This window comes from Prinia subflava, chromosome 8, assembly GCF_021018805.1.
Source record: "Prinia subflava isolate CZ2003 ecotype Zambia chromosome 8, Cam_Psub_1.2, whole genome shotgun sequence".
Taxonomy (NCBI): domain Eukaryota; kingdom Metazoa; phylum Chordata; class Aves; order Passeriformes; family Cisticolidae; genus Prinia; species Prinia subflava.
In genome coordinates this window covers 18,040,271-18,063,035 of record NC_086254.1, presented here as the reverse complement: position 1 = coordinate 18,063,035, position 22,765 = coordinate 18,040,271, and the positions used below count along the sequence as shown (strand labels likewise).

Below are 22,765 nucleotides of genomic sequence, written 5' to 3'. Positions count from 1 at the left end.
CCCCCGCCGTGCCTGTCCACGCTCGCCCTGTCCAGCCGTGTCCGTCTGTCCGTCCGTCTGTGAGCCTCTGTCCGTCCCCCCTTGGCCGCCCCCACACCCCGGGGCACTGCCTTGTCCTGTGCCCGCCCCGGGGCGTCCCTTGTGCCCCCCAACTCTGCGGGGTGACCGCGGCAGGGTGGGCTGGGGACCCCCCACGCCCGGCCCTCGCCGCCCACTTAGGGGGCAGCCCCCTGCCCCCCACCCCTGGGGGCAATGCCGGGGGTCCCCGGGGTCACTGCCTTACCCAGACCACCAGCCCGGTTCGGGGGGCTTGGGGGCACCCAGCTCTGTCGCTGCCAAGCCGCCACCCATGTGTGCCTCAGTTTCCCCCTTTTTTTGGGGAGGGGGACTCAGTGTCACTGCCTGCCAAGTGCTTTGAGCCCCCCCTGCCCCAGCGCTCGCCCCTGCGGCGACCAAAATCCGGGCAGTGGGGCCCGCCCTCCCCGGCCCCCCCGCGGGCAGAGGGACGTCCCGTATTTATGTCACTCCACAAACTTTTAATTTAAAGACCCGACAAAAATGTATTTTATTTATTTATTCTCGTTGGTGTGCGTGTGTGTGTGTGTCGGGGGGAGGGCGGGACTGGCCCCGCTCGCTTTGGTTCTTTGTAATAAACATTTCGGTGAGACCTGCCCCGCGCCTGAGCCTGCTGCGGCCGGGGTGGGGGGCACGGGGAGGGGGCTGCGACCACCGAGCTCTGCAGGGACCCCCTGCTCGGGGTGGGGATGGAGCTGGGACCCGCCCGGCTCCGGGGATGCGGGGCTCGGGGGGCTCCAGCCCCGCCGGGCGCTGGGCCGGGTTTATCGGCGCTGGGCCGGGTTTATCCGGACGCGCCGCGGAGAACGGGGATATTTACAGGCGATAATAATAAATAACAACGCGGGCTCTCAGGGCTGCCGGCAGCGCCACTCGCTCTTCTCGGGCCGGTACTCGAACGCTCTCCTGCGGACAGCAGCACACGGCGACACCGGTGACACCACGGCGACACCGGTGACACCGCCGGCCCCGGTCCCACCGCACCCAGGGCTGCACCCCGGGGTCCTCCCGCACCCAGGGCTGCACCCCGGGGTCCTCCCGAGCCCTCCGCACCCAGGGGTCTCCCCCGCACCCAGGGCTGCACTCCGGGGTCCCCCACGCACCCAGGGCTGCACCCCGGGGTCCCACCGTGCCCCCCGCACCCAGGGGTCTCCCCCGCACCCAGGGCTGCAGCCCGGGGTCCCCCCCGCACCCAGGGCTGCACCCCGGGGACCCCCACGCCCCCCGCCCGGCCGTACTCACTCTCTGGCGGGCACGGAGGGCCGGCACACCAGGCCGGCCTGGCACGGGCACACCTGGTTGATGCTGAAGGCGAGACCCCCGGGCGGGACGTGGCAGCTCTGCGACAGCGCCAGGCGCCGCTGGCACACGCGCTCCCCGTGCTGCCGGGCGCAGCAGCCGCCGGGCCCGCACTCCTCGTCCCGCTGGCACCGCGCCCCTGGAGGCACGGAAAGCGGCTTTAATGGTGATTTATGGTATCTAAAACCCTCCAAAAATCCCATTTTTTATCTCCATCCGCTTCCTGTCCTGCCCCAATCTGTGCTGGGTGCCCCTCCCCAGCAGCATACTGTTAAAAGAATTATTTAATATTGGAAATGTGGTTTATGGTACTTAAACCTTCCCAAATTCCCAGTTTTTATTTAAATCTGCCTCCTGTCCTGCCCCAAATCTGTGTTTGAGTGCCCTCCCCATAGCAGCACGCTGTGTTACAAGAATTATTTAATATTTGAATGGTGGTTTATGGTACCTAAACCTTCCAAAATTCCCAGTTTTATTTAAATCTGCTTCCTGTCCTGCTCAAAATCTGTGCTGGGTGCCCCCCCATAGCAGTACATGTGTTAAAAGAATTATTTAATATTTGAAATTATTAAATAATTATAATTATAAAATAAATGTTTATTTATTATTAATTAATTAATAATACAATTAATTATTATTTATTAATATAAAATATTAAATGATTATAAAAATTATTTAATATTTGAATGGTGGTTTATGGTACCTAAACCTTCCCAAATTCCCAGTTTTTATTTAAATCTGCTTCCTGTCCTGCTCAAAATCTGTGCTGGGTGTCCCTCTCCAGCAGCCCCCAGCCCCGGGACGAGCCCCCTGCTGCCGCTGTCCCCTCAAGGGGACGGGGACCCCCACTCTGAGCCCGGCGTGGGGACCCCCTGGTTTAGCACCGCTCTAGCATCCACCCGCCAGCTGGCAGAGCTTGTCCCTTGTGTCCCTTGTGTCCCTTGTGTCCCAGCCCCGCACTCACCGTCCTGCCCGGGGGCCGCGGGCTGCTGGCACTTGCCGAAGATGCAGAGGAGGCCGCGGGCGCAGTGCGGGTCGTGGCGGCAGTACTGCCCCGCGGGCCGGGCGGGCAGGCACAGCCCGAAGTGCTCGTCACAGAAATGTCCCTGCGCGCAGGGGGCGGCCGGGCTGCACGGGGTCACCTGTGCAGGAGGGGACACTGCACCTCAGGGTGGGGGATACCTCATCATCCCCCACCCCGAGGAGCAAACCCCGTCCGTGCACGCGTTGCAAAGCGAGGTTGGGAGGGGAGTGCTGAGGGGATTTTGGGGGGCCGAGCCCGGCAGCAGCGTTCTGCCAGGCTGGGGAGCTCCCTCCGCATCCCGCAGCGGTCCCGGGAATTTTTTTCCGGCGGGAAAAGAAAAATTCAGCGGGGTTAAGGGGGGGACGCGGACCCCCACAAAATCCTGCTCCAGGTGAGGCTCGAACTCACAACCTCGGCATCGCTCGTGTACCGCCCTATAAGTACCGCGCGCTGACCGATTGCGCCACTGGAGCGCCCCGCGCCGCCCGGCGCCACCGCGCCCCCTGCCGGCCCCGCCGCCGCCGCGCCCCGGCCCGCACCCACGGGTGGGGACGGACATCTCTATGTCCACCCCCGGGTGGGGATGGACATCTCTATGTCCACCCCCGGGTGGGGATGGACCCCCCCTGTGCATCCCCGGGTGGGGATGGACCCCCCCTGTGCACCCCCGGGTGGGGATGGACACCCCCTGTGCACCCCCGGGTGGGGATGGACACCCCCTGTGCACCCCCGGGTGGAGATGGGCACCCCCTGTGCACCCCCGGGTGGAGATGGGCACCCCCTGTCCACCCCTGGCTGCAAAGTGACTCCCTGTGTCCACCCCCGGCTGCACACGGACCCCCGTGTCCCCCTCGCCGGCAGGACACCGTGGGGTCACCGCGGGTGACACCGCCCCAGCGGGGAATGCTGGCTCCGAGCTCCCCTTCCAGCCCTGTGCCCACCCCGGCTGCAGCTCCTGCCCCTGCCCCTGCGCCCTGTGCTCACCCTGCTGCAAATTCCGCCCTGGCTCCTGCCCCTGTGCCCACCCTGGCTGGAAATCCAGCTCTGAGCCCATCCTGGCTGGAAATCCTGCCCACCCTGCTCCCACCCAGGCTTGAAACCCGGCTCTGTGCCCAACCTGAGCCCACCTGAGCCCACCCTGGCTGCAAACCCAGCTCTGAGCCCACCCTGGCTGGAAATCCTGCCCCTAACCCACCCCTGAGCCCACCCTGCTCCCACCCATGCTGCAAACCCACCCCTGAGCCCACCCTGCCTGTTTCCCACCCTCTCCATCTCCCACCCCGCACCCCTCCCGTCCCCCAGGACCCTTCACCCGGGGGTCCCCGCACTCCTCACCTCCTCCAGATCCTCCCCGGGGCTCCTGCCCAGCGCGGCCGCGTCGGGCGAGTGCTGGGGCATGGAGAACATCCACGCCCAGAGGTGGCCGGCGGCGGGGGGCAGGAGCCAGGCGGCGAGGAAGAGGATGGCCGGGGCTGTCACCATGGTGCTGGCGGCGTTGCTGGCGGCTCGGCCGGCCCGCGGGGTTTAAGTAGCCGCGGGCTATCTCGGCCCCCGCCGCTAAAACTGTTTGCCCACCTAATGGGGTGGGAGGAGGCAATCAGGGGTTAAGGGATTTACATAATTGCCAGCCTTCCCCTCGGGGCGGGGGGCATCAGCCCCACGGCAAACAGGGCCCCCTCCCCGGGACAGTCTGGCTCCGGCGCCACCGCGGGCACTGCCTGGGCTGTCCTGTGTGCCCCCATGGTTCAGGGGGGTGTGGGATGCAGTTTGGGGTGTCCTGTGTGCCCCCATGGCTCAGGGGGGTGGGGGATGCAGTTTGGGGTGTCCTGTGTGCCCTCACAGCTCATGGGGGGAGAGAGATGCAGTTTGGGGTGTCCTGTGTGCCCCCAGAGCTCAGAGAGATTTTTGGGAGCAGTTTGGGGTGTCCTGTGTGCCCCCAGAGCTCGGACTGGTGATTTTGGGAGCAGTTTGGGGTTCTCTGTGTACCCCCATAGTTCAGAGAGATTTTGGGCGCAGTTTGGGGTTCCCTGTGTGCCCCCAGAGCTCAGAGTGGCGATTTTGGGTTCCCTGTGTGCCCCCATAGCTCAGAGTGGTGGTTTTGGGTGCAGTTTGGGCTGTCCTGTGTGCCCCCAGAGCTCAGAGAGATTTTTAGGAGCAGTTTGGGGTGTCCTGTGTGTCCCCAGAGCTCAGGGGGGCGTTGGGTGCAGTTTGGGGTGCCCCGTGTCCCCCCATAGCTCAAGTGGGTGCAGTTTGGGATGCTCTGTGACCCCCCATAGCTTGGAGTGGTGAGTTTGGGTGCAGTTTGAGGTGTGCCCCATAGACTAGGGGGGTGGTGGGAACAGTTTGGGTGCCCCGTATCCACCCATATCTCAGGTGGGAGCAGTTTGGGGTGCTCCGTGTCCCCCCATAGCTCAGGGGGGAGCAGTCTGGGGTGCCCCGTGTCCCCCCATAGCTCAGGGGGGTGCAGTTTGGGGTGCTCTGTGTCCCCTCAGGTCACCCACCCCAAGCCTTGTGCTCCCCGGGCTCCCCCCACATCTGGGGGGCTGACAGGAACAGTTTGGGGTACCCCGTGTCCCCCAACCCCGCAATTCCCTGTCCCCCCTTTTCCCAGCGGGGATGAGGAGGGGGCAGCGGGAAAAGCGGGGGGCAAAGGCAGGGACCCCCCGAAGGGGCAGCGCCGGGCACAGGGCTGGCATCTGCCCGGTGTTTGCGTGTCCCCTGTGTCCCCCCCGCCCGCCGCCCCCTCCCCGGGCTGGGGTGACGGGATTGGCACCTTCCCGAACGCCCCCGCTAATGGGGTGCCAGCCCTGCCCGGCCCTTATCGCCCGACCCTTATCTCGGGCCGCGGCCCCCCCGAGCGGATCCCGCAGACGGTGTCACCTCCATGTCCCCAAACACGCGGGGGGCTCCGCCAGGCCCCCCCCAGACCCCTCCAATACACTTCGGGTCCGTCCGGGCCGGGATCGTCCCCGGTTCCCGGTGGTATTGGGGGGTGGGGGGCTCTGGGATCGCTCCGGGCGGGGGGGGTTCATCCCCGAGGGCAGCGAGGAGGGGGCGGGAGCAGGGAATGGGGCGCGCTGGGGGTCTCCAGGGATGTGGAGATCCCCCTTCCCTCCTTAAAGAATCCCCCCCTTATTCCCGCTGCCTCCGTGCCTCAGTTTCCCCAGCTGTGAGAGGCTGAGGGGTGACACAGGGACAGCGGGGTGACCCCAAACTTTTCTCTCGGTGTCCTGGACGGGACCCAGGGATCCGGGCCGCCCCCGCCGCCTCTCCCCGCGTGTTTGCCCGGCGGCTTTGGGAGCAAATATTGACCCCGCTCCGGGACGCCATCACGGCCGCTGTCCCCATCCGTCCCCCGCTGGGCGCTCGCCCGGGGCGGCATCTCCGGATAATCCCCCCCAGCCCCGCGGGGGTCCCGGACGGCGGCTCTGAGCCCCCAAACAGCCGCTCTGGCAGTTTGGGGGGGTTCCACGCACCGCCCCCTTCCCCCAGCCCGGACGGACGCTCGGGGCTGCCCCACGGCGCTGCCGGGGTTTTGGGGGGCTGCGGGTGCCGTGTCCCCCCACGGCCACTCGGGAGGAGCGTGAGGGGAGCGTTCCCGGGGGGCTGCAGGGTCTGCCCCCCCCGGCAGGGTGGGGACACCGGGGTGGGGTGCTCGGATATGGGGGGGGTGTCTGTAGGTGGGGGGTGTCCGTGTTTGTGGGGTGTCAGTGTCTGTGTTTGGGGGGTGTCCGTGGATGGGAGGGGGTTCCGTGGGTGGGGGTGTCCTTGTTTGTGGGGTGCCAGTGTTTGTGGGGTGTCCGTGTCTGTGTTTGGGGGTGTTCGTGAGTGGGGGGTGACTGGGATTGAGGGGTGTCCATGATATGGGGGTGTCCGTGTTTGTGGGTGACACTGTTTGTGGGGTGACATTGTTTGCGGGGTGTCTGTGTCTCTGCTTGGGATGTCCGTGTTTGTGGGGTGTCCGTGTCTGTGATTGGGTGTGTCCGTGTTTGTGGGGTGGGGGTTTCCTTGGGGCGGGTGTCCGAGGGAGGGGCGCATCTGCGGGTAGGGGGTGTCAGTGGGTGGGGTGTCCATGGTCGGGGGTGTGCGTGTTTGGGGGTGCCCGTGTTTGGGGGTGTCTTGGATTGAGGGCTGTCCGTTTTGGGGGGTACCTGTACGTGAAATGTCCGTGGGTGGGGTGTTTTCCATTGAGGGTGTCCGTGTTGGGGGGTGTCCGTGGGGGTGTGTTTGTGTGGGTGGGGGGTGTCCGTGGCTGTGGGGTGTCCGTGTTTGGGGGTGTCCGTGATTCCGGGGTGTCCGTGGCTGTGGGGCGCTCGTGGTTTGGGGTGTTTGTGTTTGGGAGTGCCTGTGTTTGGGGGCGTCCGTGTTTGGGGGCGCTCGTGGTTCGGGGTGTCCTTGGCTGTGGGTGTCCGTGGCTCGGAGTGTCCGTGTTTGTGTGTTGGGGGTGTCCGTGCCCGGCTGTCCCCGCGGGTGACAGTGACAGTGACAGTGCTGTCCGCCCCGGCGGGCTGGGTTCCGCAGCGGGGGTATAGCTCAGTGGTAGAGCATTTGACTGCAGATCAAGAGGTCCCCGGTTCAAATCCGGGTGCCCCCTCTTTTTTTTTCCTCTATTCCCCCTGATCTTTTCTACTCCCCCTCACCTTTTTGGGGGTCCCCACTCTTTTTTTCTCATCTTCCATTCACCCCCCAACACCCCCGCAGCGAGGGGGGGCCGCGTCCCGCCCCCCACGCCCCCCCCCCCAACCTCGGGTGTTCCCGCTTTGTTTTGGAGAAGGGTGCACCCGGCTCTCGGGGGTCCCAAAAATGTCGCTTTCCCCCCTTTGCTTCCTCAGCTCGGAGCAGCCCCAGGACCCCCAGATTGTCCCCGAGCCCCCCGGCTTTGCCCGTGGGGTGCGGGGCAGGGGTGGGGGGGGGTCAGCATCGCTCCCCAGGCCCGGGCACGGGGCGCATCCCGGGGGTCGTGCAGCCCCCTCCCGCCCCGGCACCCAGGGCGGAGGGGCTGGGATGCGGCCGGAGCCCCCCAAAACGCTGCCCCAATTCTGGGGTGGCCAGAAGTCGGTGCGGCTGAACGGGGGAGCTGGAGGGTCGGGCTGCTCCCGGGCTGCTCCCGGTGCCAGCGGGACCCCCACCCTGAGCCACCCACCCTGTGCCACCCACCCTGTGCCCCACGCCCGGCGCTCCTGCCGCCCACCCTGTGCCCCCCAAGACCCCAATATCCGCCGTTCCTTCCCCGAAAAGGGAAACAGGGGGGATCGGGAAGGGCACAAATCCCCGGGCTGCAGAAACGCGGCCGCTGCGGGGCTGTGGATGGGGGGCCCGGGTGGAGTTTAGGGGCGCCCGCCCCCCAGATAAGGGGGCTGCAGTGGTCCAGTGGCTCAGCCCGCAGTGGGGACAGCCCGGGGGACCCCAAACCCCAAAAAACGCGGGGTGAGGGGAGGGGTGAGCACCCGGAGATGTCGCTCCGGGGCGGGGGGCGTCCCCTGCCCAGGGACGGACGAACACTCCCGAGCCCCCCGGGCGCAGGGGGGTCCTGCTGCCGGCTCCGGCTCCTTCCCTTCCCTTCCCAGCCCAACCCTTCCCGGTCCCATCCCCACCCCCGGCCCCGCCCCCGGCCCCGCCCGGCTCCGGCTCCGGCTCCGCTCGGTGCGCGGCTCCCGGGGGTCCCGGCCCATGGCGGGGCGCTGAGCCCCCCCGACCCCCGCACCATGCGCTGGGGGGGCTTCCTCCTGCTCTGCCTGCTCCGCGGGGCGCTGGGCGCAGGTAGGGGGGCTGGGGGGGCTGGGGGTGCAGGGGGGGTCCCCGCTCTGCCCTGGGGGTCTGTCCGGGGGTCTCGGGGGGGTCTGTGTGCCCCCCTCGTGCTCTGGGGGTGTCTCCGTGCCCCCCGAGCTCGCAGGTGCGTGTCCCGCTGCTCCCCACACCCCACCCGCCCGTGGGGGTCCCGCTGCCCTCCCGGTGCGCCCCCTGCCCCAGGTGGGGTGCCCGGACCCCCCAGTCTGTGCTGGGCAGCGCTGGGATGGGGATGGGGAGGGGGGGGCTGTGCCCCCGCTGCTGGGGGTCCCCACGCAGGATTCCCCCACCCGTGGCACCCCACGCTGTCCTGGCTGGGGGGGTGCAGCCACCCGGGAGATTTTGGGGAGCTTTTCGAGTGGGGGGGATGTCTGTGCTCTCTGGGACCCCCACAGCTGCAGTGGCGGGGGCTGTGCCCCCCTGCGACCCCCAGGGACGGCGAGTGTGACCCCCAGGCACAGAGCCCCTGTCCGCCTCAGCCCTGCCTCAGTTTCCCCTCCCAGAGAGCTGAGAGAACAGGGACAGCCCCGCGAGCTCGTTAGGCAGCAATTAGCAATTAACACCCCAGGGGTGACGGTGCGACCCGGCTCTCAAGGGCGGGGCTCGCAGCCCGCAGCCCCCCCGGCGCTGTGCCGTGTCCCCGGTTGGGGACAGACGTCCCGGCTGTGTCCCCGCCCGTGGGCGAGCGCCTGCCGTCCCCACCGGCCCCGCCGGCAGAATCCTCCCGATTCTCCGCACATTTGCTCCCAAATGGGTTTTTTATCCTCCCCCCGCCGCTCCCCAGCCGCGTTTCCGGCCTCCGCCGCCTCCTCCGGGCTGCAGGGGGAGAGGGACGCGGTTTTTTTGGCGTCCTCAAACCTGCCCTGGCAGCCGGACCCCGTCCCAGCCCGGCGGAGGGGACCGAAGCCTGGGGACATCGAGGACACGGCTTCCCCCTGGCCGGGGGTCGCGCTGGTGCCGTTCGTGGGTGTCGTTGCCAGCTGTCCCCCCTGGCCAGGGTCGCTGTCACCTGTCCCTGCACCTGCAGCCACCCCGGGCCCGTCCCCGCGTCCCCATCCCCGCAGTGACCAGGCTGAGACCCCTCAAACTCGTGTCACAGAGCCAGGAGCGTGTCCGGGGGACAGGGGGGACTCCCCACGCCGCTGACCCCCCCCGTGTGTCCCCCCCCAGGACGCCCCCCCCGGGAGCGAGGGCCGGAGGGCTCGGGACACGTCCGAGGGGACGCGCATCAGCCAGGACCTGGCGGGCGACAGCCTGGCCATCGACACCCCTGCCGGCCAACGAGACCCGCATCGTGGTGAGACCCCCGTGCCCCGGCCCCCGGCCCCCGGCCCCGCTCCGGCCCCGCTCCGGCCCCGCTCCGGCCTCCGGAGCCGCTCCCGGTGCCGTGCGTGGGGCTGGATCCCACATCCCGCAGGATGATCACAGCCCTGGGCTTGCTGCGAGTGCTGCCAGCTCCATGCTGGGCGGGAAATTCGGGGTGCAAATCCCGAGCTGCACATCCCGGGGTGCAAATTCGGGGTGCAAATCCGGGGTGCACTTTCTGGGGTGCAGATCCCGGGCTGGAAATCCCGGGACACAAATCCTGGGGTGCAAATCCCGGGGTACAAATCCCGGGGTGCAAATCCTGGATGCACATTCTGGGATGAAAATCCCAGGCTGGAAATCTGGGTTGAAGATCCGGGGTGCAAATCCCGGGGTGGAAATCCGAGGCTGCAAATCCCGGGGTGCAAATCTGGGGTACAAATCCCGGGGTGCAAATCTGGGGTACAAATCCCGAGATACAAATCCCGGGGCACAAATCCCGGGGTACAAATTCAGGGGTACAAATCCCGGGTGCAAATTCAGGGGTACAAATCCGGGGTGCAAATCCCGGGCTGGAAATCCCGGGGTGCAAATCCTGGGGTGCACAATTCTGGGATGAAAATCCCGGGGTGCAAATCCTGGGGTGCACATTCTGGGATGAAAATCCCGGGGTGCAAATCCGGGGTACAAATCCCGGGGTGCAAATCCCGGGGTGCAGATCCCGGGGTGCAGATCCCGGGGTGCAAATCCCGGGGTGCACATCCTAGGCTGCTTATCCCGGGGTGCAAATACGGGGTGCAAATCTTGGGATGCACATTCTGGGGTGCAAATCCCGGGGTGCAGATCCCGGGGTGCACATCCCGGGGTGCAAGTCCTGGGCTGCACATTCTGGGTGAAAATCCCGGGCTGAGAATCTGGGGTGCAAATCCCGGGCTGCAAATCTGGGGTACAAATCCCGGGGTGCAGATCCCGGGGTACAAATCCCGGGGTACAAATCCGGGGTGCAGATCCCGGGGTACAAATCCCGGGGTGCTTCGCCGTGCGGCTCTCACGTGGGGACACCGCCGCTGTCCCCAGCTGGGGCTGGGGGATGGGGGCTGTCCTCTCTTCACGTGTCACCTCCACGAGCGGCGGTGTCACCCCGTGGGACACCGGCTCTCCCAGCCCGGCTGTGCCTAATTAGCCGCCCTCAATTAGCTCCCGGTTATTTGTGGCGGGTCCCTCGGCAGCCCGGGGGAGCTCCCTGCGCTCTCCGGGTGGGGGATGTGTGGCCGAGGGCGGATTTTGGGCTTGTCCCGCCGTTTTTGGGCTTGTCCCGCTGTTTTTGGGCTTGTCCCACTGTTTTTGGGCTTGTCCCGCCATTTTTGGGCTTATCCCGCTGTTTTTGGGCTTGTCCCGCCATTTTTGGACTTGTCCCGCTGTTTTTTGGTGTCACAACACGCAGGGGACAACGTGGCTGCTTCCACTCTGCCCCAGCTCGTCCTTCGAGGGTGGAGAGGAGCCAAAACCCAGCCAAGTCCCGATGTGGAAGCGTTTAAAAATACCCCAAACCAGCCCAAACCCGCTGGGAGATGCCGGGGAGCCGCAGGGAGGGTGTGATGGTGCTCGCGGTTCCCCACAGGGAAAAGCAGCGATTTCCTGGGATTTGGGATCTGCCAAAATTTTTTGGGGTCACGGACAAGGTCACGGGTCCATCTCACCCTGTCCCCCCTGCAGGAGGCGAGGTCCCACCTCGGGGGCTGCCAGCGCAGGGCCTGGAGGGGTTTTCCCCCCTCTCTCCTCCCCAAATATCCCAAATTTAGGATGCGGAGGGGCAGCTCCGACTCCAAAGGGAGAAGCTCTGGTCCCTCCCCGAGCTCATTCCCGTGTCCCCAACCTCGCCTGTCGCGATTCCCGCGAGGCGCGGGGCTGGGACATCCCGGTGAGTCAGCGATGAGCTCAGCCAGCCCCGCTCCTTCCCCTCTGGAATATTTGGGAAAGCACCGAGAGGGACGAGAGGAGCTTTTGTCACTTTTGTCACCCGGCAGCGGCCTGTCCCTGCGCCCCGTGCCTCAGTTTCCCCATCCCTTGGGAAGGGAGGGCTCTGGGATGCATCAGTCCCCCCCGAGCACAAAAACGGGGCTGGAATTCCCGCGGGGAAGGGCCGGGAAAGGCTGAGGAGGGCAGCGGCTCTCGCTGAACTCTGCCGGAGCAGGAAAATCCTCAAGTCACGGGATTTTTCTGACAGTTTTTATTCCATCCCGAGCTGCGGCTCTTTATGGGCAACGGGGTTTGAGTGCAGGGAGTGGGGCTGGGACAGGGTCAGAGAGGGGGTTTGGGGGGTCAGAGAGGAATTTTGGGGGGTCAGAGAGGAGGTTTGGGGGGTCGGAGAGGAATTTTGGGGGTCAGAGAGGGATTTGGGGCTCAGAGGGAGGTTTGGGGAATCAGATAAGGATTCTGGGGTCAGAGAGGATTCAGGGGGCCAGAGAGGGGTTTTGGGGGACCAGAGAAGGGTTCTGGGAGTAAGAGAGAAATTTTAGGGGTCAGAGAGAAATTTGGAGGGGTCAGAGGGGGTTTTGGGGGGTCAGAGGGGAGTTCTGGGAATCAGATAAGTGGTTTGGTGATCTGATACGGGTTTCTGGGGGGTCGGAGGGGGTTTTGGGGGGCTCAGAGGGGGTTCTGGGGAGTCAGAGAAGGGTTTTTGAGGGGTTCAGAGGGGGTTCCGGGGCTCAGAGGGGGTTCCGGGGGTCGCAGGGGGTTCCAGGGGTCCCAGGGGCCGGCAGCAGCCGCGCAGCCGATGGGGACAAGCGGCGGGCGGGGCCGTGGGCGCTTTCCCGAGGAAAATTCAGGACATTTCCCGCCCAAGCCCCCCCCGCCCGGGTGAGCAGCGGCCTCCCCCGACAGGCCGATCGCTCCCAGCTGTCCGTCCGTCCGTCCGTCCGTCCGTTCGTTCCCGGCGCAGAACCCGCGCCGGGGGTGCCCGGTGTCCCCGGCAGGGCCGTGTGTCCCCGCCCGGAGCTGTCACCAGGGACAGGAGGCTCGGGGGTTCTGGGGGTGCTGCTGGCGGCTCGGGGGGGACACCCGGGGTCCCTCTCCGGGTGACAACGAAGCGGGAGCTGCTCCCCCCCGGAGCCGGGCCCCGTTCCACGCTCCGGGGGTGTCACCCTGGAGCAGCTCCCGCTCCCTGCTCCTCTCCAAGGTTCCTCATTTCCTCCGCTTTGGGGCGGCCCCCGGAGCCACCCCCGGCTCTGGAGCGGGGCTGCTCCTTCCCGGGAACGCTGCCGGGGCTGTGCCGAGCCCTCCCGTGAGTCACGGCTCTGCCAGCCCGGCCTCTCCGGGATCCCGCGGGATCCCCCGGATTCCCTGCCCCTTCCCTCGCTGGCTCTGCCGCCGGATTCACCCCGATTTCTCCCGGATTTCTCCCGGATTTCCCCCGGATTTCTCCTGGATTTACCCCGCATTTCTCCTGGATTTACCCCGGATTTTCTCCTGGATTTACCCCCGGATTTCTCCCCCGCTTTGTGCCGGGAGCGCATCCCGGCTCCGTGCCACCCCCGCGGGTCACGGCTCTGCCCAGCCCGGCCTCTCCGGGATCCCCAGGGATCCCCTGGGATCCCCCGGGATTCCCGGGAATCCCTACCCCTTCCCCCGCGGCTCTGCCCAGCCTTCTCCACTCCGGATTCACCCCGGATTTCTCCCCGCTTTATGCCCGGCTCCGAGCCACCTCTGACCCCCCCGAACCCCCTCTGACCCCCGGAACCCCCTGCGACCCCCAGAACCCTTCTCTGACCCCCGGAACCCCTCTGACCCCCCCCAAAACCCTTCTCTGGCCCTCCAGAAGCCCTTATCAGATCGCCAAACCCCTTATCTGATTCCCAGAACTCCCTCTGACCCCCCCGAACCCCCTCTGACCCCCCTGTCCCCCCGTGTCCCCCGTGTCCCCCGTGTCCTCCAGGAGGACAACCACAGCTATTACGTGTCGCGGGTGTTCGGCCCGGCCGAGGCGCGGCGCCGCGGGCTCTGGGTGGACCTGGCAGCGGCCGGCGGGAGCCGAGCGAAGATCCACGGGATCCTCTCCAACACGCACCGGCAGGCCTCGGTGAGCCCCGGGCTGTCCCCGCCGCCACCGGGGGTGGCCCGAGGGTCACCGTGACAGGCTCGGGAGGTTTTGGGGTTTGGGAAATGTTTTTCTCCTCTCCCAGTGAATGCTGGTGATGCCTTGGGAAGGCTGAGATGGAACAGATGGGCAGGGCTGGAGGATGAAGTGGAGATTTATTGAAAGGTTTTTAGGGTACGCCTTGGGTGGGACAAGAGCCTGGCCAGGGCTACACCCAGGGTGGACCTAAAATGGTCACAAAATGGACCCAAATGGTCACAAAATGGACCCAAAATGGTCACAAAAATGGACCAAATTGGTCACAAAATGGACCCAAAATGGTCCACAAAAATGGACCCAAAATGGTCACAGAATGGACCCAAAATGGTCACAAAAATGGACCCAGAATGGTCACAAAATGGACCCAAAATGGTCACAGAATGGACCAAAATGATCACAAAAATGGACCCAAAATGGTCACAAAAATGGACCCAAAATGGTCACAGAATGGACCCAAAATGGTCACAGAATGGACCCAAAATGGTCACAAAAATGGACCCCAAAATGGTCACAAAATGGACCCAATATGGTCAAAAAAATGGACCCAAAATGGTCACAAAAATGGTCACAAATGGTCACAAAAATGGCTGAGCGGTTTGGGAAGTGTTGATGGTCCCCCCCTGCCTGTTCCAGGGGTGGAAGGGAGCTGCAGGATCCCTGTGCCACCCCCTGTGCCACTCCCTGTGCCACCTCCTGTGCCACCTCCTGTGCCACTCCCTGTGCCACCCCCTGTGCCACTCCCTGTGCCAGCCCCTGTGCCACCCCCTGTGCCACCCCCTGTGCCACTCCCTGTGCCAGCCCCTGTGCCACTCCCTGTGCCACCCCCTGTGCCATCCCCTGCGCCACCCCCTGTGCCACTGCCTGTGCCACCCCCCTGTGGCACCCCCTGTGCCACTCCCTGTGCCTCACCCTGTGCCACCCCCCCTGTGCCTCACCCTGTGCCACCCCCTGTGCCATCCCTGTGCCACTCCCTGTGCCACCCCCCTGTGCCACTCCCTGTGCCACCCCCTGTGCCACCCCCTGTGCCATCCCTGTGCCATCCCTGTGCCACCCCCGTGCCATCCCTGTGCCACTCCCTGTGCCACCCCCCTGTGCATCCCTGTGCCACCCCCTGTGCCACTCCCTGTGCCACCCCCTGTGCCACCCCCTGTCCCATCCCTCTCCCGTCCCCTCTCCCAGCCCCCTCCCCGGGCCCCCTCCCCCGCATTCCCGGCCGTTCCCGTTCTTTCCCCGGGGTCTGATCTCGTTTCTCGCCCGCTCTGTCCCTCAGAGGATCGTCCTGTCCTTCGACTTTCCCTTCTACGGCCACCTCCTGCGGCAGGTGACCATCGCCACCGGCGGTGAGTGCGGAGGGACACGGGATGGGGTCTGTGGGATGGATCCAGGGGGTGGGATCCATGGGATCCATGGGATAGGATGGTATCCAGGGGATGGGATCCATGGGATCCGTGGATGGGATCCAGGGGATGGGATCCATGGGATCTATGGGATCCAGGGGATTCAGGGGATCCAGGGGATGGGATGGGATGGGATCCATGGGATGGGATGGATCTGTGGGATGGGATCAATGGGATGGGGTGAGGTGGGGTGGGGGTGGGATGGGATGGGATCGATCATACTAGGGATCTATGGGATCCACAGGATGACATCTATGGGATCCCACGGGATGGGACGGGATCCATGGGATGGGATCCACAGGATGGGATGGGACACAGGATGGTATCCGTGGGACAGGATCTGTGGGATCCATGGGATGGGGTGGGATGGAATGGGATCCATGGGATGAGATCCATGGGATCCATGAGATGGGATCCACGGGATGGGATGGGTGCAGTGGGATGGGATGGGATGGGGTGGGAATGGGGTGGGCTGGGATGGGATGGGATCCCATGGGATGGGATCCATGGGATGGGATGGGATGGGATGGGATGGGATCCATGGGATGGGATGGGATGGGATGGGATGGGATGGGATGGGATGGGATCCATGGGATGGGATGGGATCCATGGGATGGGATGGGATCCATGGGATGGGATGGGATGGGATGGGATGGGATGGGATGGGATGGGATGGGATGGGATGGGATGGGATGGGATGGGATGGGATGGGAAGGGATGGGGATGGATGGGATGGGATGATGGGATGGACAGGACTGTGCGCAGCAAGGCCTTGGTGGCCCATTAACAGAAGACAGTGCTGAGGGAGGGCGCGAGGGAAACGCTGCCCCACGAGGCTCCAACCCCTCCTGAGGACGGGGACAGAAATAAACCCCAAACTTTGGGTCCCACCCTGTGCCCTGGGGCGGGCGGGGTGGGCAGGGTTCCCCCCTCACCCTGCGCCCGCCCAGGGTTCATCTTCGTGGGGGACGTCCTGCACCGCATGCTGACGGCCACGCAGTACATCGCCCCGCTGATGGCCAACTTCAACCCCGGCCACTCCCGCCACTCCACCGTCCAGTACCTGGACAACGGTCAGCCCGGCCCGGCCACGCGCCCCCCGGGGGGCTGGGGGTGCGGGGAGGGGGGTCCGGGGATGAGGGGAGGGGTCCAGGGGTGTGAGGAGGGGTCCAGGGGTGCGGGGAGGGGTCCAGGGGTGCGGGGAGGGGTCCAGGGGTGCGGGGAGGGGTCCAGGGGTGCGGGGAGGGGTCCAGGGGTGTGAGGAGGGGTCCAGGGGTGTGGGGAGGGGGCTGGGGGGTGCGGGGAGGGGGCTGGGGGTACAGGGAGGGGGTCCAGGGGTGCAGGGAGGGGGTCCAGGGGTGCAGGGAGGGGGTCCAGGGGTGCGGGGAGGGGGCCTGGGGGTGTGGGGAGGGGGCATCCCTGGAGGTTGTGGGGTGAGATGAAGGCTCAGGCAGGGCGGGCCAGGCCGGTGAGGATGAGGATGATGAGGAGAGGGCAGGGCTGAGCTCTCTGATCCCCCCAGGGCCGGTGAGGTGAGGATGAGGATGAGGATGAGGATGAGGATGAGGATGAGGATGAGGATGAGGATGAGGATGAGGATGATGAGGAGGCTCAGGGCTGATCTCTGTGTCTCTCCAGGGACGGTGAGGATGAGGATGAGGATGAAGATGAGGATGAGGATGAGGATGAGGATGAGGATGAAGGATGAGGATGAAGGATGAGGATGAGGATGAAGGATGAGGATGAGGATGAAGATGAGGATGAGGATGATGAGGATGAGGATGAGGATGAAGATGAGGATGAGGATGATGAGGAGGCTCAGGGCTGATCTCTGTCTCTCCAGGGACGGTGTTCGTGGTGCAGTGGGACAAGGTTTATCTCCAGGGCAGGGAGGAGCTGGGCAGCTTCACCTTCCAGGCGGCGCTGCACCGCAGCGGGAGGATCGTCTTCAGCTACCACGAGGTGAGGAGGGGGCTCTTGGGTGTTCAATTTAATAATTAATTAATCAGCAATTCAAATTAATAATTGATTAATTAGCATGGTGAAGTGTGAGCAAAGACAGCGCTGGGTACAGTGGAAGGGTTTTCACTTCTGCACGCCCATTGCTGGACTTGCTGGGATTTTATTTGATGTATTCGTACATATTCACAAACTTTCTCAGCAGTTTCCATTTCTAATTTTAACGTCACAATTCAACATTTAACAGTCATAAATTTATAGTTTGTCCTACAATCAAATTCAATACTTAACAGTCATAAATTTATAGTTTGTCCTACAATCAAATTCAACATTTAACAGTCACAAATTTATAGTTTGTCCTACATCAGAATTCAACACTTAAGTCATAAATCCATATTTTCTCCTGTACAATTCTATAGGCTGTTGTGATCTATTTTGATATTTCAATATTCATAAACCTTCTTAGCAGTTTCCATTTCTAGTTTTAACGTCACAATTCAACACTTAACAGTCACAAATTTATAGTTTGTCCTACAATCAAATTCAATACTTAACAGTCATAAATTTATAGTTTGTCCTACATCACAATTCAACACTTAAGTCATAAATCCATATTTTCTCCTGTACAATTCTATAGGCTGTTGTGATCTATTTTGATATTTCAATATTCATAAACTTTCTCAGCAGTTTCCATTTCTAGTTTTAACGTCACAATTCAACATTTAACAGTCATAAATTTTATGTTGGTCCTATATCACAATTCAGCATTTAACAGTCATAAATTTGTAGTTTGTCCTACAATCAAATTCAACATTTAACAGTCACAAATTTATAGTTTATCCTACATCACAATTCAACACTTAAGTCATAAATCCATATTTTCTCCTGTACAATTCTATAGACCACTGTGATCTATTTTGATATTTCAATCTTCATAAACTTTCTCAGCAGTTTTGATTTCTAATTTTAAGGTCACAATTCAACACTTAACAGTCATAAATTTATAGTTTCTCCTGTACAATTCTATAGACCACTGTGATCTATTTGATATTTCAATATTCATAAACCTTCTTAGCAGTTTCCATTTCTAATTTTAACGTCAAAATTCAACATTTAACAGTCATAAATTTGTAGTTTGTCCTACAATCAAATTCAACATTTAACAGTCATAAATTTATAGTTTGTCCTCCACTGTTGGTCCTTTCAGGGTCCCTGGGAGGTCCTGGGAGGTCCTGGAAGGGGAGTGGGACCCTCCTGGGGCCTGATTTCACACCACTGTCCGTCCCTTGAGGGTCCCTGGGAGGTCCTGGAAGGGCAGTGGAGACCCTCCTGTGGCCTGGTGCCTGATTTCAGACCCTTGTCGGCCCCTGGGGAGGTCCTGGGAGGTCCTGGAAGGGGAATGGGATGCTCTAGGGCCTGGGGCCTGATTTCAGACCAGTCCCTCAGGGGTCCCTCGGGAGGTCCTGGCAGGGGAGTGGGACCCTCCTAGGGCCTGGTGCTTGATTTCAGACCACTGTCGGTCCCTCGGGGGTCCCTGGGGGTCCCGGGGAGGTCCTGGAAGGGCAGTGGGACCCTCCTGGGGCCTGGTGCCTGATTTCAGACCATTGTTGGTCCCTCGGGGGTCCCTCAGGGGTCCCTGGGAGGTCCTGAAAGGGGAGTAGGACCCTCCTGGGGCCTGGTACCTGATTTCAGACCATTGTTGGTCCCTCGGGGGTCCCTCGGGAGGTCCTGGAAGGGGAATGGGACCCTCCTAGGGCCTGGGGCCTGATTTCAGACCCGTCCCTCGGGGGTTCCCTGGGGAGGTCCTGGCAGGGCAGTGGGACACTCCCGGGGCCTGGTGCCTGATTTCAGACCATTCTCGGTCCCTCCGGGGTCTCTGGGGAGGTCCTGGAAGGGGAGTGGGACTCTCCTGGGGCCTGGTGCCTGATTGCAGACCACTCTCGGTCCCTCTGGGGTCCCTCGGGAGGTCCTGGAAGGGGAATGGGATGCTCTAGGGCCTGGTGCTTGATTTCAGACCACTGTTGGTCCCCTCCGGGGTCTCTGGGGAGGTCCTGGAAGGGGAATGGGACCCTCCTAGGGCCTGGTGCCTGATTTCAGACCACTGTCGGTCCCTCAGGATCCCTGGGGAGGTCCTGGGAGGTCCTGGCAGGGCAGTGGGACCCTCCCGGGGCCTGGTGCCTGATTTCAGACCATTGTTGGTCCCTCGGGGGTCCCTGGGGAGGTCCTGGAAGGGGAATGGGACCCTCCCGGGGCTTGGTGCCTGATTCCAGGCCATTGTCGGCCCCTGGGAAGGTCCTGGGAGGTCCTGAAAGGGGAATGGGATGCTCTAGGGCCTGGTGCTTGATTTCAGACCACTCTCGGTCCCTCGGGGGTCCCCGGGGGGGTCCCTGGCAGGTCCTGGCAGGGCAGTGGGACCCTCCCGGGGCCGGGCCGTGCCTCACGCCGTGTCCCGGCGCAGATCCCGGTGCCGGTGGCGCGGATCGGCGGCGGCCAGCACCCGGTCAAGGCCGGGCTCTCGGACGCTTTCCTGGTGCTGAACCCCGCTCCGGACGTGCCCGGTGAGTGCCGGGGGGGCCCGGGGCGGGCGAGGGGCGGGACCCCCGTCCCGGGGGTCTCAGGATGTCCCGGGGGTCTCTCAGGATGTCCCGGGGGTCTCTCAGGATGTCCCGGGGGTCTCAGGATGTCCCGGGGGTCTCTCAGGATGTCCCGGGGGTCTCAGGATGTCCCGGGGGTCTCTCAGGATGTCCCGGGGGTTTTCCAGGATGTCCCGGGGGTTTTCCAGGATGTCCCGGGGGTCTCTCAGGATGCCCCGGGGGTTTTCCAGGATGTCCCGGGGGTCTCAGGATGTCCCGGGGGTCTCAGGATGTCCCGGGGGTCTCTCAGGATGCCCCGGGGGTCTCAGGATGTCCCGGGGGTCTCAGGATGTCCCGGGGGTCTCAGGATGTCCCGGGGTCTCTCAGGATGTCCCGGGGGTCTCTCAGGATGTCCCGGGGGTCACTCAGATGTCCCGGGGGTCTCTCAGGATGTCCCGGGGGTCTCAGGATGTCCCGGGGTCTCAGGATGCCCCGGGGGTCTCTCAGGATGTCCCAGGGGTCTCTCAGGATGTCCCAGGGGTCTCTCAGGATGTCCCGGGGGTCACTCAGGATGTCCCGGGGGTCTCTCAGGATGTCCTGGGGGTCTCTCAGGATGTCCCGGGGGTCTCTCAGGATGGGAATTCCCAGGGATTGGGAGGAGGTGGGTGGGGTTGGGTGCCCTCGTGTTCCCCGTGGGCCCTTTTTGGGATCCCCTTTTTGGGATCTCTTTTTGTGATCCCCCTTTTGGGATCCTTTTTTGATACCCCCATTTTGGTATCTCCCTTTGAGATCCCCTTTGAGATCCCTTTTTGAGATCCCCTTTGGGAATCAAATTTTGGGATCCCTTTTTGATCCCTTTTTGGGATCCTTTTTTTGAGATCCCCCATTTTGGTATCTCCTTTTGAGATCCCCTTTTGAGATCCCTTTTGGGAATCAATTTTTGGGATCCCCTTTTGGGATCCCCTTTTGGGATCTCTTTTTTTGATCCCCTTTTTTGGATCTCTTTTTGAGATCCCCTTTTTGGTATCTCCTTTTGAGATCCCTTTTGGGAATCCCTTTTTGGGATCCCCTTTTTGAGATATCTTTTTTGGGATCCCCTTTTTTGGGATCTCTCTCCCTTTTTTTTTTTTCCTGTTTTGGGATCCCTTTCTGAGATATTTTTGGGGATCCTTTTTTGAGATCCTGTTTTGGGATCCCTTTTTGAGATCCCTCTTTTTGATCCTTTTTTTGGGGATCCTTTTTTGAGATCACCATTTTCATATCCCCATTTGAGATCCCTTTTTGGGATCCCCTTTTTGGGATCCCCTTTTGGAATCCCTTTCTGAGATATTTTTTTGAGATCCTTTTTTGAGATCCTTTTTTGGGATCTTTTGGATCCCTTTTTGAGACTCCCTTTCAGGATCCCTTTCTGAGATGCTTTTTTTTATCCTTTTTTGGGGGATTCCCTTTTTTGGGGTCCCTTTTTGAGATCCCCTTTTAAAATTCCTTTTTGGGGATCCTTTTTTGAGATCCCCATTTTGGTATCCCCTTTGAGATCCCTTTTGGGAATCCCTTTTTGGGATCCCCTTTTGAGATCCTTTTTAAAAAATCCCTTTTTGAGATCCCATTTTGGGATCCCCTTTTTGAGATCCTATTCGGGATCCCTTTTTTGTATCCTCTTTTTGTGATTACTTTTTTGTGATCCCTTTCTGGGACTTTCCCCCCCCAAGATCCCTTTTTGAGATCCCTTTTTTGAGATAATTTGGGGATCTCTTTTCTGGGATCCTTTTTGGGGATTTTTTTTCCCCCAATCCCTTTTTGAGATCTTGTTTTGGGACCCCCCCTTTTGAGATTCTTTTTTGGGACCCCTTTTTTGTAACCTCTTTTTATGATCCCTTTTTTTTGGGATCCTTTTTGGGACCTCTTTTTTAGTATTTTTTTTCCAAAGCTCCCTTTTAACGATCCCCTTTTGCGATCCCTTTTTTTTTGGGATCCTTTTTGGGACCTCTTTTTTAGTATTTTTTTTCCAAAGCTCCCTTTTAACGATCCCCTTTTTGCGATCCCTTTTTTTTTGGGATCCTTTTTGGGACCTCTTTTTTAGTATTTTTTTTCCAAAGCTCCCTTTTTGCGATCATTTTTGGATCCCTTTTCTGGGATCTGTGTCCCCGAGGGGACAACCCCACCCCTGGGGCCACCTTCGCCTTTCAGCGCCTCCCCCGTGTCGGGATCAGACACGAAAATAAAGGTGTTTGACTCCAGCAGGTAGAAAACATCAGGAGAAAGCTTTATTGCAATTCTTTTTTGTCTTTTTATAACCTGCTGTGCTAAAAAAGGCATTTCACAGGTTGGACAGCTCTCTGCATTGGTTTAGCAACACAAACAACACCTGGGAGGTTTTTATAGGAAAGGAATATTGTGAATATTGTTTACACAGAAATGTTAGGGGAAGAGGAAGTGTTTGCACAAAACTGCTTGGGGAAGGAGAAACTGCTGAAAACTCTCCCTTGGGAAAGCCCAAAAGTTCTCAGGGTTCAGGAAATCGGGATTCAGACCCGGCCGGGGCGGGGGTTTTAACCCCGGGCCCCGTTGCAGAGTCCCGGCGCCGGACGATCTACGAGTACCACCGGGTGGAGCTGGACCCCGGCAGGATCAGCAGCCTCTCGGCCGTGGAGTTCACCCCTCTGCCCAGTGAGTCCCAGCCCTTCCCGCCCGGAATTCCCCCCCAAAAACCCCCCGGGGCGGCCGAGGCAGGGCCAGGGGTGCTGGGAGGGGGATGCAGCCCCTGCCCCGCCGTTTGGGGGATGTGGGGCGGTGCAGGGAGGGGGTGCTGTCAGCAGGGAGCAGCCCAGCCCCACCCTGGGGTCCCTGGGGTCAGCCCAGCCCCACCCTGGGGTCTCCAAGGAGCAGCCCAGCCCCACCCTGGGGTCCCTGGGGTCAGCCCAGCCCCACCCTGGGGTCCCTGGGGTCAGCCCAGCCTGTCCTGGGGTCCCTGGGGTCAGCCCAACCCCACCCTGGGGTCCCTGGGGTCAGCCCAGCCCCACCCTGGGGTCCCTGGGGTCAGCCCAGCCCCACCCTGGGGTCTCCAAGGAGCAGCTCAGCCCCACCCTGGGGTCCCTGGGGTCAGCCCAACCCCACCCTGGGGTCTCCAAGGAGCAGCTCAGCCCCACCCTGGGGTCCCTGGGGAGCAGCTCAGCCCCACCCTGGGGTCCCTGGGGAGCAGCTCCTTCCCCCC

General features: G+C 62.1%; 1 protein-coding gene, 1 long non-coding RNA gene and 2 other non-coding genes across 4 annotated transcripts in view; 2 read left to right on the top strand and 2 right to left on the bottom strand.

Annotated features, from left to right (window-relative positions):
* Positions 1-2: 2 nt before the first annotated feature.
* On the bottom strand, positions 3-2,510 carry LOC134554427 (uncharacterized). The gene is made up of 3 exons (XR_010081234.1): positions 2,339-2,510; positions 1,318-1,513; positions 3-981 (listed from the first exon to the last, which is right to left on the bottom strand). It is a non-coding gene; the product is annotated as an uncharacterized LOC134554427 (long non-coding RNA).
* A 271-nt stretch (positions 2,511-2,781) lies between these two features.
* TRNAI-UAU (transfer RNA isoleucine (anticodon UAU)) lies at positions 2,782-2,871 on the bottom strand. The gene is given in 2 exon segments: positions 2,782-2,817; positions 2,834-2,871. It is a non-coding gene; the product is annotated as a tRNA-Ile (tRNA).
* A 4,049-nt stretch (positions 2,872-6,920) lies between these two features.
* Positions 6,921-6,992, top strand: TRNAC-GCA (transfer RNA cysteine (anticodon GCA)). Its single transcript has one exon. It is a non-coding gene; the product is annotated as a tRNA-Cys (tRNA).
* Positions 6,993-8,103: 1,111 nt separating this feature from the next.
* Positions 8,104-22,765, top strand: part of PLXDC1 (plexin domain containing 1) — a 25,694-nt gene continuing 11,032 nt past the window's right edge. Inside the window, 9 exon segments of the mRNA XM_063404839.1 lie at positions 8,104-8,166; positions 9,356-9,454; positions 9,456-9,482; positions 13,425-13,568; positions 14,896-14,965; positions 15,973-16,095; positions 16,866-16,984; positions 19,440-19,539; positions 22,126-22,619. Coding sequence (XP_063260909.1) covers positions 8,104-8,166; positions 9,356-9,454; positions 9,456-9,482; positions 13,425-13,568; positions 14,896-14,965; positions 15,973-16,095; positions 16,866-16,984; positions 19,440-19,539; positions 22,126-22,619 — 1,239 coding nt within the window.